The 14,941-nt window shown below is 47.3% G+C and overlaps 3 protein-coding genes and 1 pseudogene across 3 annotated transcripts; all 4 read left to right on the forward strand.

Moving 5' to 3' along the window:
• The first annotated feature begins 4,028 nt into the window (after positions 1-4,028).
• LOC120648852 lies at positions 4,029-5,025 on the forward strand (annotated as a pseudogene).
• A 1,052-nt stretch (positions 5,026-6,077) lies between these two features.
• Positions 6,078-6,819, forward strand: LOC120648197. Its single transcript, XM_039924933.1, has one exon. The coding sequence runs from the start codon at positions 6,078-6,080 to the stop codon at positions 6,657-6,659; it is 582 nt and encodes a 193-aa protein (XP_039780867.1). The 3' UTR covers positions 6,660-6,819.
• A 3,026-nt stretch (positions 6,820-9,845) lies between these two features.
• LOC120648853 lies at positions 9,846-10,824 on the forward strand. Its single transcript, XM_039925500.1, has one exon. The coding sequence runs from the start codon at positions 9,962-9,964 to the stop codon at positions 10,607-10,609; it is 648 nt and encodes a 215-aa protein (XP_039781434.1). The 5' UTR covers positions 9,846-9,961; the 3' UTR covers positions 10,610-10,824.
• Positions 10,825-13,945: 3,121 nt separating this feature from the next.
• On the forward strand, positions 13,946-14,941 carry LOC120652968. Its single transcript, XM_039930939.1, has one exon. It carries the CDS (start codon positions 14,033-14,035, stop codon positions 14,690-14,692), a length of 660 nt encoding a protein of 219 aa, XP_039786873.1. The 5' UTR covers positions 13,946-14,032; the 3' UTR covers positions 14,693-14,941.

A 14,941-nucleotide genomic window follows, 5' to 3' on the forward strand; every position in this document is an offset into this window, starting at 1 on the left:
TTGCCGCTCGGTCGAAATCATCATCACCCGGTTGCAGTTGCAGTGGTGGGACTCCCTTCGTCTGATCCTTGCGAAATCAACGCTGCCCCGAGCGCAGCCTCCCTTCGCAGACCGTGCGGGAACACATCGGTCGCTGAATCGGCGGCGCAGTGATGCAGGAACGCCGCGCGCTCGGGGCCACGGCGCCACCCCACGCTCGGCGGTGATGGCGAGAACGGTGGGGTTCCCATCGACGGGAAGCAGCTCGTCGATGGGGAAGCCCAGGCCCCCGCGCTCCCTCGCGGGATCGCGCCTTTGTCGTCTCGGGTCATCGACGCCATCTTGGGTCGGTACCGCCGTCCTCGAAGAGCTGAGAAGGCCGGCGTACCGCCATCGCCGCCGAGACCAGGGCGGCGCTCCGCACTCGGCGTGTCGCCTCCATCCGCATCGCGCGTCGCGTCCGGAGCAATGCGTGGGCCTCCTCGCCGCGACGACTCGGGCCGTCGTCGCCGTGCCCCGCCACGCGGCTGCCGCCTCCACGCAGCCGTCCCCGCCGCGTCCGGATCACTTCTCATGCCCAGCGTCGCGAACTCACACGACGGTTCCTCCCTCGCCAGCTCGCCGACGATTCGATCTCAGAGGGAAGCCTCCCCAATTCCTGAGCGCGGGCGTCTCCGGCCGGCCTCCCCGCCGCGAGTGGGCACCACTGGCCTCGCCGGCACCAGCGCGTGCGGCCACCGCAGGCCTCCCTCCCAGGCTCCCTGGTAGGGCGCGACTGGCTGCTCGCCTTCGATTCGGGCTTTTTTCGTAGCACAAAATTGGCAGCTAATGCAACCAGTTCACCATACGTGCTGATTTGATGTTGTTTGTTCCTATATGCGAGGCCTAATATTTTCCAGCAAGCGGAAGCACAGTAGCACAAAAGTTCCTATGCGGGGCCAGATGCGCTCTAGGCAGCAGCAATGTTCTCTTTTTGTTGTGGATGTGTTTGCAGAAAAGGAGAGAAAGCAGCAGATCATAGTGGGATTTGCCAAAGGAGTTCACTAAAGAATTCAGTGTAATCATCATACAGGTATCGACTCCTACTTGAGACTGTCAATTCGTTAGTACTGCTCTAATTTTACTTCTGGCTAATAAGGATACAAACACTGCTGTCAAATCATTATTCTTTGCATATGGTTTGCTTTGATTAATGTTACTACACTGCAAGTTTATTTGCAGTATCTAAATCTGCATTGTGTCTTTTTTGGTACGGTGTTCTCCCATGATATGGTTAGACTTCAAATGCTTTGTCAATCTCTAGGTCGTTTTTTCGAGCAGCCGAAGGAGGTGTCTCGTGTTTCGCTGGACCAGGAGAGGATGCTGATTTTGTGTTGCTCCGTCCAGCTGCAGACCAACAGTTGAGGTGCAAGACATATTGGTTCAAGTAAGCTTACAGGACGCATTTATCCAGGTCAACCAAGTTTCTTTTGGCTGTCCGTTCGGTAGCAGGAGTAATGTCAAATTGTATGGGGAGTCTTGCCGCTGAGACCTGAAGGACGATATTCAGTTGTGTTCAGAAGGAATTATGTATCACGATGCAAACATAATTATTATTTTTTCAATGATGATTTTGCTCAAATGGTTTGCACTGTCGCTTGACAATGTACATTCTTTTATTACCTTGATATAATGGTGTGGTACCATTACCAGAATGCTCTGATCCGCGTTCAATTATAGTTGTAGAAGAGTCACTACCAGTCCCATTGAGTTGTACATTCCGAGTCACAGTCTTGTAGCCAGTAATCCTTAGAATCAACAATATCAATATCAATGCTTATAGATATTGGTGTGCAAATTCTGTAAGTTTTTTGTTACATTTCTTAGGAAAATCTATAAAGAATACCATGCTACTCTGCTACTTGTAATATTAATGGCAATTCTCTAATGTACCTGTTTCTATCTGATGGTCTTCATTGTTCTCATGGTGACCGGATAAATTTGATCCATTGTTTTTAGGATTGCATGTATGAAACGAGGCCAACTATGACAATATTGCAAAAATATTCATATCAGTCATATAGGGTGGCGACAATATAAAAATATACTTTTCATAATCATACCTAACCATCCAATGTTGAGGTCACAGTCACACCCTGCATTGTAGCAGTACCCCTTTGTGAATGGCTCGATTATAGTTGATAGCACTGATGCCATGCTGGTAGCATGGTTAGCTTCGCTCCTTCTGCTCGTCACTTCGAATTCAGCTACCGCGAAAAACAGCGGTCCAGCAGCCTGTTTTCATTTTTAATTTTAACAATGATCTGTGTAATTTACATCGTTAGACTACTTTTTCAGCTTCATATTTACCTTTATATGAACTCCGAGTGCACGAGAAAAGGAGCAGGCAGTTTCCCATAGACCTGGTAAAGTTGTGCCAATCTTTCCACCGCAAGCATTCAAGGATTCATATGCCCATGAGTAACACACGCCAGATGCATCGCGAAGCTGACAATATCAACACTATCATTGTGTTATATTATGTCTGTAAGTATTGTGTACTTAGGATACAATTAAATCTAGCAAATATACTCCTTCCGTTCCAAATATAGGTCGTTTTGACTTTTCTAGATTCATATATTTTACTATGTATCTAGACATATATTTTATCTAGGTGCATAGAAAACACTATGAATTTAGAAAAGCCAAAACGACTTATATTTTGGAACGGAGGGAGTAGTACTTATTTCCCAACATTTCACTAGCATGTTTGATTGAATCCTCCAATGGAATTCTAACCTGACTCTTGCCAAATTCGAACTCGTTACTGTCTCCAGTTCTGCACAAACTATCAGCAAGCACCATAGATTTCATTGTTTCTGCTGAGAAATGTATAATGCGTGGGGAATGATGAATGCTCCATACTGATCACTCCAATATCAATACTGTCGAGGTAAAGCACCTAAAAGGTGTTCCGAAATTATGTTATACCATTTTATTGCTATTGAATTAAACAATATCAGCATTGATTAGTACATGGTATATGTGAAGGAAATTATATGGTTACCTGCAGGAAAATGGAGCATCCAGTAATATTTGACACTTTGTTGCTAAGCTGAAGCTCAGTCTTTTAGCTTGATGACTGCCTGGAATAGCTTCTTTATTACATACTCTGACCAATCGAAATCTCCGATGCTTGATGGGTCCGCAAGAGCATCCCAGTAATCCACTGACACAGTCATATTTGGAGCCAGGTGATAATAATGTTGACATTATATATGACGCAGTCATATTTGGAGCTAAATATTTCAAAAATAGTTTCAACTCCATAAAAAAATGTTTCACCATTAAAATCAAAACTAAAGAAGTTTTACAAGGAGATGAGGCCCAACCAAACAAGTCATTAGTGTGCAATTTAGGAAGCATGTTAACAACTAAAAAACCATTGGCATGGCCATGGAGAAGCACAATTTAATAGCATTATTTTACTAAAAACTATGAGTAGAAAAAAGTTAATACAACTAAGATTTTGAGAGTGACGACGAACATAGAGGAGGGTGAACATAAAGAAGTAGATTGTACCTTGCCAGCTATAAAAATAAATTTATAGAGCCTGTGATGGAGAAAAGATACCGTAGCCATTGAAACAAAATAAATGCATGTATGAATAAATTTTAAGGAACTGGAGATGGAAGAATAAAAATAAAAACTAGCTACCCGTGCTATTTGCACGGGCCACTTTACTAGTTAGTAATAGTAAGAAGTATTTAGTCTCCGCTCTCATGTCCTCACGTATATGGAGAGCAAATTTTAACGCATTGACTTACCTGGAGCGTCAGAAGTCATAACGCGGCACATTACGCGATCGAGTTCATATACTAGGCTCATAGCTGGACGATCCAAGTGGCACATAACGCGGTTGGAGGACGGGGACAACCTGCATTGACTTGACCTGCATTTTTTTTACTTGACTTGACCTGCATTAACGCGCTTGGAGGACGGGAACGGTTCTCTACTCCTCACTCCCTCTGGCTGCCTCGCACTCTCATCCACCACTCCTTCCAAAAGTTTCCGACGCCATCAAGCTCAGCTTCCATCAACTCATCCATCTGCCGAAACTTCGCTACGTGCCCCGATGGAACAGCCTCGCGTGCACCCAAACGCGGCGCCGGGCAACCTGGACCTGGGAGACGGGCCACGCACACGCAGCCGGCGGCGGTGGGTACCCGCCACTGCCGACGCCGCACGGGCAGTCCGCGAACCAGCAGCAGCTTGGCGGGGCCGCCGGGCCGCCCAAGCCCAACAGCTGGGTGGGCAACGACGCCAACACGCTGCTGGTGGTGGCCACGCTGATCACGACGCTCACCTACCAGCTTGGCACCAGCATCCCCGGCGGGTACTGGCAGCAGGACACGCCGGCGTCGGGCGGCAAGGTGGTCTACCGCGCCGGCGACCCCATCATGCGCGACCTGCACCGGCCGAGGTACTGGGTGTTCATGGGGGCGAGCTGGGTGGGGTTCGCGAGCTCCATGGTGATGACGCTGAGCCTGCTGGTGCGGATGCCCGTGGGCTCGCGCCACGTGCGGTGGTCCGTGGTGGCCTACTCCAGCCTGGTGCTCACCTTCGTGGTGTCGCAGCCCAGGACGCACCTGTCGCTGGACCTCCTCATCTGGGCGGCCGTCCTCGCCTTCCTCTGGATCATCGTCAGCCTCCACCCGGACCACCGCGCGCGCGTCATCCAGGACCTCTGCTGCAGCGGCGGCCGCGGAACCTGAACCCGACCATCTAGACATCTTGCCTTCCTTGCTCGTTCTTGTTATTATTCATCCTGAGGCCTCATGAGTCATGAGTGGAGTAGTTGCTTAATTATGCTGGTTTTTGTCAGGTGGTGAAACGAGATAACCATGCGATAGTATGAGAAATTCAGTCAACAAACTGTGGAAAGTAACCAGACAAACTCTGTTCTAGCTTGAGTGAGCACCATATGTAGTTGTAGTAGTTGTGGTGGTGATGTACTACATTGACTTAAAATCAAGAAAAGTATATGGAAATTATTCGATTTTGCTATTCCTTGTTTGACCGATTTCTTTTTTGTCTTGAGCATAAAACTGATTGATCTTGTTATTCCATTTGCTATGACTTTTGTTACACTCTGGCTGATTCTTTCGAATAGCACTTTCAAAAGATTCCGCGAAACTGAACTTCCAAGTAGAAAGGCAAAAACATTCCTAGTTGTGAGTAGGCGATTAACAGAGAATACCGTCCCCCCTCTCAATCGTTGCTACAGTGCAAAAGCATAAAATGAGCTTACGAAGAGACTATTTGCTGAGCCCGGTAACATGAAAGATTGCGCTGCTGTACTGTACTTGACGACGCCCCCTATCAAATTCCAAGTGTCACATCAGTTCAACGCAGGCAGCCATGGTCTGGATGACCCATCTCATAGACGTCTGACGGCTTGGCTAATCAGCGTTTGTGTCATAGCTTCCTCGCAACCGCCTTGGTTCATTTGACAAATCATTGATCGGCCGCAACCAGAAACCTTCCTCCTTTTTTCTTTAAAACTTTTGAAACATCGGGCGAAGGAAGCATTACCATCGCCACGAAGAACCTCGTCTTGGAACGAATTTACCGGAGCCAGCTAAAGAATGCATCACGTTCGCCTCCGACAGCGATTGCAGCCCGCGGCGACGAGTGAGACATCACACTACCAGAACATCACCGTGGCTTGCACCTTTCGATCTCCAGCTGCAACCAGCGGCGCTTTGTCCCGTTCTCCTATCTGCTACTTCCATGAATGACGACCAAGAGAACTGGTGAAAACCGTCTGCGGCATTAAATGAGAATGTAGCCCGCGTCCGAGGATATGCCCGAAATGGATTCCAAACATCACTGTCGAAAAAAAATGGGTGACGAGGAGTTTGGATTCACTCCTGATGAGAGCGTATCCGGCGTCAGATAGCACTGAATGCCGCCGCGGCCAGTAGCCAGATAACGAGAGCGAGCTCGAGCCCTCGACGGCCCGGCGAGCGGTATAAGAACACGTCGACAGTACCCGTAGTCCCCCCCGATCTCCCCAGTCTCCATCCGAGCTTCACCAACCATCGGTCGCTTTCAAGATGGATAGCGGCCACGTGTACCCGCTGCCTCTGCCGCCGATGATGGCGCGTCCGCACGGGCACGTCGGCGGGAACCACCACCACCATCAGCAGCCGCCGCCGCCGCCGGCCAACAACTGGGCGGGCAACGACGCCAACACGCTGCTGGTGGTGGCGGCGCTCCTCACCGCGCTCACGTACCATCTCGGGAGCAGCGTCCCCGGCGGGTACTGGCAGGACACGCAGCCCGCGGAGCCTGGCAAGCAGCCGCACGCCGCCGGCGACCCCGTCATGCGCGACCTGCACCCCCAGCGGTACTGGGTGTTCATGGTGGCGAGCTGGGTGGGGTTCGCGGGGTCGATGCTGATGACGCTGAGCCTGCTGGTGCGGGTGCCCTTGGACTCGCGCCGCGTGCGGTGGTCGTTCGCGGCGGCGCACGCCAGCCTTGTGCTCACCTTCCGGCTGTCGCAGCCCAAGACGCACATCTCGCTGGACATCCTCATCTGGGTGGCCGTCACCGCCTTCCTCTGGCTCATGGTCAGCGTCCGGGCGGAGCACCGGGCGCGCATCGTCCACCTCCTCTGCGGCGCCGGCGAAAACTAACCCATCCAGAGACTAGTCCCTCATTGCTCGACTAGGTTGCCGTGATTTGGTCGTGGTTTTTCTGAATTGGGGAGGACATGAACATTGCCAAAGCCATTGTTAGGCTCTGTCGATAATTTCTCTAAAAGTGAGCTGTAGGATTGGGGAAAGTACTGGAGGAATTTTCTGTAGAAAAAACAGGATTTTCATGGAAATGGTAGAACGAGAACAGAGAGCATGAATGTTAGATCAGTATGGCTTCTGCTCGTGTAGTTACAACTTCCATTGCAACTCGTTGAAAGCGATCGGGTGCTCTAGTCTAAAAAGAGAAGTGGGTGAATTATGCACTATTAAAATCTTAATTTATGGCTCCAACTAATTTGCACAAAACTTAAACTAGATCAAACTATCTAGATGTGCAACTACCGTTCACCTTAGTGTGAAACCCTCATCCCAAAAGAGTTTTGCAACCTATAGTCAATCCTAGTAAGATACTATACTAAAAAAGTAAAGGCACATAAATTGTAATATAAAATACGGAAGCTTAAATGGAGAGATGAGAAGAAGCGAACTCTCGACACGAGAATTTATCCCGTAGTTCAGATTGCCACAAATGCGCCCTTACGTCCACGTTGTTGAAGCACTCACGAAGAGTATCGCTTCCCGGCAATCAAGTCTCTTCCGTGAACACACTCACGGTCACCTTGATCCCGATCTTCACTAAGGGAGATTGCCCACGAAGGAGGGGTCTCCGTCCCCCGCACAATGTCGTCGACGCCGCTCCACACCAAACCGGAGGGTCGTTGACTTGCCGGCGAGCCACCAATTGCTCCAAGGGGCCGGCGCACCGTAATACAAGTGTGGTTCACTCTAGAACCAGCCATAAGGATCTCAACCTTGTTTGTTCACTCACTCAAGAGATAATCTAGCACTCACACTTTACAAAGCTAGTGCTAAAACCTAAGGATTTGATTTTTATGCTCTTAGATGGCTTGGAGATGTTTTTGGGTGTGTGTGGGATGTTCAGCAACTCCAGCAAACTTCAAATGGCCGGGGGATGCCTATCTTGAAGCCGTCGGTTCAACCGGTGCTTCACTTGATCTTCACATGATCTCCAGAGGCGCACAGACTTGTGCTAAAAACCAGGCCGTCGGATCATCCGACAACCATCGGATGCACCGATGCCTATCGCATCGGTTCTTCCGGTGCTACTGATTTCAGTAGAACTCGTCCAATTCAGCGTTTCTTTAAGTTCTTTCTTCGTATTTTGTTTTGCATGGCCTTTTTACTTCATCTCTAGGATCTAGAAATGTTCACTTAACAATATCATTAGTCACATTGATTGTGTTGTCATTCGATTACCAAAATCACTCGAAATGGCATAAATGATGCCATGCTCGTTACACTCGTTAACAGTCAAACCTTTCAATCGATTAGAGTGCTGAACTTCTATTATGCTATGCCTACCTGCAGGTACTGTAGTGACGTCCGGTTCATGATAATCAATGATAACTGCAGGAAGAAGTAATGTGTTGATGATTCTCCTTGTTCAGAGTTTTGTACCAAGCAGGCCTCTCTCAAAACTTTGTGTGTGTGTGTGGGTTGGTGGGTGGGGGGCCTCAGGTAGTACGCGGCAAAAGATTAGTGGCCCAAGTGCGAAAATCAGCCCAGCATTATACTGAGATGTTGGCAGACGGAGCAGGGAGCAGCCCAAGTCCACGCCGCAATGCAAAGCGGCCAATAGGCGCGGGCCAAAGAATGTTGAAATGCATATGTACTCCTTTGCAACAAAAAATTGGATACAAGACTGGGATTTCTGTTCTAGAGAAGCAAACAACAAAACCTCAGGTCATTGATGATAACCAAAACTGTCTAGTTTCATTTGTGGTTATTAATTTAGGGATTATTAGAGCGATAACGGAACCACGAGGGAGTTTGTTAGACGTCTAACTTAACGCTTTTTATTCTCCTGGTAATCTGTCAGTTAGGGGTGGGTGGATAGAAGGGGAGAAAATGTTGGTCTCGCGGGACATCAGCTGACAGCATGGATGGATGACTCCACGAGGATAAAGCCATACAAGACCTAGCAATTAGTCATAGTAAACGGCGCAGGGTGGACAGCACGAGTCCACCTTCGATCAACCACACGCGCCACATCCATGATTACACTCTGCACACCGTGTTAGAATGACTAGTCTATCAATCCGTGCTCACGCACAGGCTAATTAAAAATATCTTAGAATTATCTATCTCACGTTCTTTTTAACTAATTAAATATTATAATATAATATTATAAAGTTACATATTTATTATTATGTAATTGTAATAAATGTGATAGGTTTAGTTACTAACAATTTTTTCTCACTTTGCATCATACCTCCATATATGTTTAATATGTATTTAATTGAACACTTTGTTTGAGCTATGTGAACAACATTAAAATTGGTATTCTTATCTCTTCTTTTATACATGAATATATGGTGACACACACATTATGATTAGTAATTTTATATAAACAATAACATAAATAATGTACTAATGATGATAAAAATAGTAATTTAGAATTTTATATCGATGAACTTTAAGAATTTATTGTAATAATATAATATTGATTCAAATTTGGGGTTTATTTTAATTTTTTATAATGATATCACTGGATAATATATACAAAAATTTAGAGGTTATTAGATATTATTTTATAATGGTATAAGTGGGTAATTTACATGAAGATTAGGGGGTTACTTTAGATTATTTTTATAATGGCAGAAGTGGGTAATTTAGATACATGTGTAGAGGTTACTTTATTTTATTTTCATAATGGCAAAGGTGGGTAATTTATTAGAAAAAAATAACAGATTCAATGACTATTATGATTAGAGTTGACGAATTGATGGCCAGATGTTTCTGATTTTTGTGAGAATTTGTAGAATTTCTCTATTTTTTAGACTATCCATCTAGGATCCTAAGTGACATCACCTGGAGGGTTCAAAAGAAGCCTCCAATTAATCTTAAAAAACCTCCAATTAATAATAATAAAATGGTATTATTTAGATCTGACAGCAGGAGTGCAGAAGAATACTAGAAGATACACAAGTGGCAAAAGCGGCTCGTGGAGGGGAGGGGACAAAAAATATTGACTTGACCGAGAGAGACACAGTGCTGCGCATATACGTGCTCTGGATCCTCTGCTCTCTTCACTAGAAACCAACAGCGAGATTCCATTCACCGATCGATAGTGTACGTACGGTTCAGCTCAACAGGACTCCATTAGCAGCCTTCAGGTCAAGCACACCGGTAATAACTTGCTGTTCGTTCGTGTGCCCATGGATCATCAGTACCCGCCGCCCATGTACGCGAGCGCTCCGCCGACCCCGGGCAACATGGAGACGGCCCTCGTCGGCGTCGCGGCGTACCCGCCGGCCCCGGCGCAGGGCCTGCCCGTGCGCCCCCCGCAGCAGCTCGGCGGGGGCGCCCCGGCGGCGGACGGGGACGACAGGAGCGGCTGGGCGGGCAACGACCCCAGGACGCTGCTCGTGGTGGCCGCGCTGCTCACGGCGCTCGCCTATCTGCTCGGCCTCAGCATGCCCGGCGGCTACTGGCAGCGGGACACGCCGTCCAGGGACGGCAGGGCGGTGTACCGCGCCGGCGACCCCGTCATGCGCGACCTACACCGGCCGAGGTACTGGGTGTTCAGGGCGGCGACCTGGGCGGGGGTCGCGAGCTCCATGGTGATGACGCTGAGCCTGCTGGTCCGGATGCCCGTGGGCTCGCGCCACGCCCTGTGGTCGTTCTCGGTGGCCTACGCCAGCCTCGTGCTCACCTTCATCGTGTCGCAGTCCAGGACGCACCTGTCGCTGGACATCCTCATCTGGGTGGCGGTCCTCGCCCTCATCTGGCTCGTCATCAACCTCCACCCGGAGCACCGGGCGCGCGTCATCCTGGCGATCTTCTGCTGCAACCGCGACAACTGAAAGAAACCTCTTGCCTGTTTTTTTATATATATCTGAGTTTTTGTGTGCGGTTAGTCCCTGGGTCAGCTCATCATGGACTGATGAAAGTCTGAAACTAGTTGCTTCCGTATTGGTAATGGTAATGGTGCTATGTTTGATTGGCTTTTCTCAGGCAGTGAACCCAATGTAAACTTGTATCCATATCCATACAAATTGTGGCTAAATTTGACTTGCAAGCTGTGTGGAGTGGAATTAAAGGCGCGCACCATCATCACCAACCATATTCAGATCACCATGCGACGTCTCCTAAAAATGCTAGATATTAATTGGAGGGACAAGAGGACCTTGCACACACTTGTATTGCGAACTAGATATTGCGAACTACTAGCAAAGTGCGCCATCCTTGTCTATTTGCACGATTGTTAAGGTAGGTTTCATGATTGTTGTTTGGTTCTCAAATGTTGTTGAACCAGGAAAATATTCTTGATATGCTTAATGCTTCGGAAATTTCTAACTCTCATTTCCAAATTGAGTTGAGCATTTATAAAAAACAATTCAAATAATCCTCTTTTATATAAAAAAATTGTTGTGTTGTGCTGTGCTTTATAAAAAAAAAATCGAATAGTACGTGTTTCATTTAGAGGGAAGAAGGGTACAACCAGACCGGTTCACGTCATCTCAGCAATGCTAAAAAACCATTGAACTATATGTTGAAGAAACTGTTAACATATTCTAAAAATTAGGCTTCAAAATGGTTGCCAGGTTCTAAAAATTTATAGAACACGCGATACCAAATAAAATATGTCAACGTGCTTTTGCACAATAGTTTAAGGGCGTTTTTACTAGATAATTATCGAGTGAGCATGCGCTGAACAACTAAGAAACTGAATATTGCTAACTAGAAATAAAAATAGCACTTCGAGCAGCTACAAAAGTTGACCTCCCAGTAAAAAGGCAAAAGTTTGTCAGAAGTGTGAAAAAACTATGAGAGGGAGTTTAAGAAAAGGCTAGCTGCTGACCGCAATAATATGTACTTGCGGATCATTATATAGCATTGCACTGCTATTTCGCACACCCTGTGCCCCTGCCAAGATGCTAAAAATCACAGCCAAGTATACCCACCTGACGAGAGCAGCCGCTACAACTGAAAAAATAGAGAAAATAATCATGATCTTGGTGTTCGTTAGTTAGACTGACTTGTCTCATGGCCTGACCATGAAATATGTTATTTGTGTACTGGTGATACGATGGTTTTGCTAATAATTAACTGGCTTAATTAGCTTAGCTGCTGAGCTCACAAGAACAACTCAAGCAAGTCAGTCATTACTAACCACGAAAAAAAGTCGCAAATGAGAAACATGGCATGCAAGCTGTGCAAAGGAAGTTGCATAATCGAGTACATTCATAGGCTATTAGCTGACATGATTAGATTAGGTATAAATTTGCACCTCCTCCATTTAACTGTAAAATTCTGTGTTTTCGCCAAAAAAACTATAATATTCTGTGGAAATTTTCAGAATTTTCTATTCCTTGGTTGCTTGAAACATTTGTTTAGTATAATCCTAGTTATTAAAGATGCTCTGAGATGAATACATGTTTGATTCATTTTCCCCCCTTTTGCAATGTATCTATGTTTTGATTTTATATGTTTCTAACAAATGTCACATTCAAAAAATTCCATAGAAAATGAACTTAGTAAAGAAAGGGTCAATGACTATCTGCCGAGCTGATCAGTAAAGTGCAAATTGTCGAATAAGATCGTGCGACGCGTTAATGCGCCACAAAGCAGTCAATGATGAAGCGGCGGACCGCTGACGGCTGACCTAATGACTTGACGACGCGGGGCGATGCTCCCTGAAGATATTGTATATATCATTGTAAAGGGAGAAGAGTGCAGTTTATCCCGCATCGCCACCACGTTGTTGTTTGTTGTTTATTCTGTTCCTGAACTGGGGAAACTGAAAAGGGTGTCTGTTTTCAAGAAAAGGTATCGTAGTACAAGAAAATAACAGAAAAAATCTGCTGGATCACTGAATGCCGGTGAAGCTTAGCGTTGGCGCTACAGCTACGGCGTTGCCTTTTCATCTGCCACCAACCCAAGAAGCCTCGTCCCGTTTGCAGCAACGATGATGATGTCAAAAGCTAATACTTAATCTCCACCGTACGTGTCCTGTGTAGGGGTGGTAATGGGTTATGGCCCTAATGGCATCTTCACAGCCCAACAAAACCCTTAAATTTTTTTAGTTCAAAATTGTATATGATTTGAGTCTGGTCCTTTTAGGTCCCAGCCCTTAGATTTTCTAGTTCTAAATGTTGTGCCCTTGACCACCCCTAGTCCTGTGTGATGGATGCATAGCTGTTGCCATTACAGAAGAGCCATACAAGAGTAGGAGACTGATGTTCATAGTAAATGGTAAAGCCGTAGAAAGGCCCACGAGCATACGCTTTGGTCAATCACACACCAAACATTCCATGATTACGCCAGCCCTGCATGCGCCCTTTAGACTATCTGCAATGCTAGGGAGACACACCATTGCCCATTGGTACTTGGTTTATCCAGTCTCAAATCCTCAACTCTCAGGAGTCGCACAAATTAAAGAGTCAGTTTGTATATGTGCCGTAATTTGCGCTAATTGCGACTTTTGTTCGGTTTGCCGTAACCAAGTGTACGTAAGGCTGTTCGTTTTTTTTTTGCCTTTTTTTCTGAACCTCTGTCATGGATTTTTCTGTCTATCGTTACAAAGTTTAAATATATGGATGTGCGAGGTATTGGAGGATTCAAATTAAATTTGTATCCAAATATAAGGCATTCTAAGAGTTTTGGACAAGTATTAAAGGAAATCATTTTCCATGGCTCTTAGTTGCATACTTACCTTTTTTGTTCCTTCTCACACTACTTAATCTTAGGAATAACTTTAATTACAGCTGGTAAACTAAGAGCTTTTGGAGGGTACATGTGTCTTTTGTTCTCTCTTTATCTATCCTAAAATTTCTAGAATATCTTATATTACAGGATGGAGGGAGTAACAAATATATGGCACTTAATGATTTAGCTGCATTTACAGTCGGTTCCGGTTCTTGCACATTCACAAATTCAGTTTCACAAGGCAATTGCCTATAATTGTGGGTACTAAGCAAACGTTGGTCTGGCATTATTTGAGGTGCGTGGTAGTTGAACATTTCAGCACACCGTGTGTCCAGTGCTACTTTATGCCGGGCAGTAGCCAGTAGGAGTGCAGAAGTATAAAAGATTCGCAAGTGGCAAAAGCCGGGGACAAAAATAGTTGACTTGACCTGGAGCTGGGAAAAACGCCGAGAGAGTCGTGTGCGTGTATATATGTGTATGTGTGGCGTGGATCATTCGTTCACTTCACTCGAAACCAACAGCAGCACTTCAATGATCGACAGTGCTCTTGATAAGGATTAACCGATCGCGTCGTGCTCATGGATCATTACCCGCCGCCGCCCGTGTACGCAAGCGCGCCGCCCACCCCGGGCAACGGCAGCCTGGAGGCGAGCCACGTTGCCCTGTACCCGCCGCCGCCGCCACCGGCGCTGGCGCGGGGCCTGCCCGTGAGCCACCAGCAGCTCGGCGGGGGCGCTTCGGGCAGGGACAGCTGCGACGAGGGCCATGATCCGAGCGCGCTGCTCGTGGGGGCCATGCTGATCACGATGCTCGCCTTCCTGCTCGGCACCTTCATCCCCGGCGGCTACTGGCAGCAGGACACGCCGGCGTGGAGCGGCGGCAAGCGGGTGGTCTACCGCGCCGGCGACCCCATCATGCGCGACCTGCACCGGCCGAGGTACTGGGTGTTCCGGGCGGCGAGCTGGGTCGGGGTCGCGAGCTCGATGGTGCTCACGCTGAGCCTGCTCGTGCGGACGCCCGCGGGCTCGCGCCACGTGCAGTGGTCCTTCGTGGTCGCCTACTCCAGCCTGCTGCTCACCTTCGCGGTGTCGCAGACCAAGACGCACCTGTCGCTGGACATCATCGTCTGGCTCGCCGTCCTCGCCGTCTCCTGGCTCATCACCACCACCAGCATACGCGGGGGCAACCGCGCCCGCATCATGAAGCTGCTCTGCTGCGGCGGCGGCGGCGAAAACTGAACAAAACCTCAAAAAATTTCCTGGCTTGTTGTTGACGCGATGTTTGTGGCTTCTCTCAGCTAGTGAGCTCAGTGAAAATTATGGCCAGGAGAGAAGTTTTTGTGTGTGTTGTGAAATTCTATGTGCAAGATGGGTGATGTGGATTGAAACTCTGTCCTTGCTTCAGCGATGTACTGCATTTGTTGATGGATTGGCGTGCTTAGATAAGTGTGTAGCGAATAAAAAAGGTTCATGGGAATTCTCTGGTTT

Source organism: Panicum virgatum, chromosome 9K (assembly GCF_016808335.1).
Source record: "Panicum virgatum strain AP13 chromosome 9K, P.virgatum_v5, whole genome shotgun sequence".
NCBI classification, from domain to species: domain Eukaryota; kingdom Viridiplantae; phylum Streptophyta; class Magnoliopsida; order Poales; family Poaceae; genus Panicum; species Panicum virgatum.

Coding starts and splice junctions, on each gene's coding strand:
- LOC120648197 (XM_039924933.1), top strand. CDS start 6,078: ATGGATAGCGGCCACGTGTACCCGCTGCCTCTGCCGCCGATGATGGCG.
- LOC120648853 (XM_039925500.1), top strand. CDS start 9,962: ATGGATCATCAGTACCCGCCGCCCATGTACGCGAGCGCTCCGCCGACC.
- LOC120652968 (XM_039930939.1), top strand. CDS start 14,033: ATGGATCATTACCCGCCGCCGCCCGTGTACGCAAGCGCGCCGCCCACC.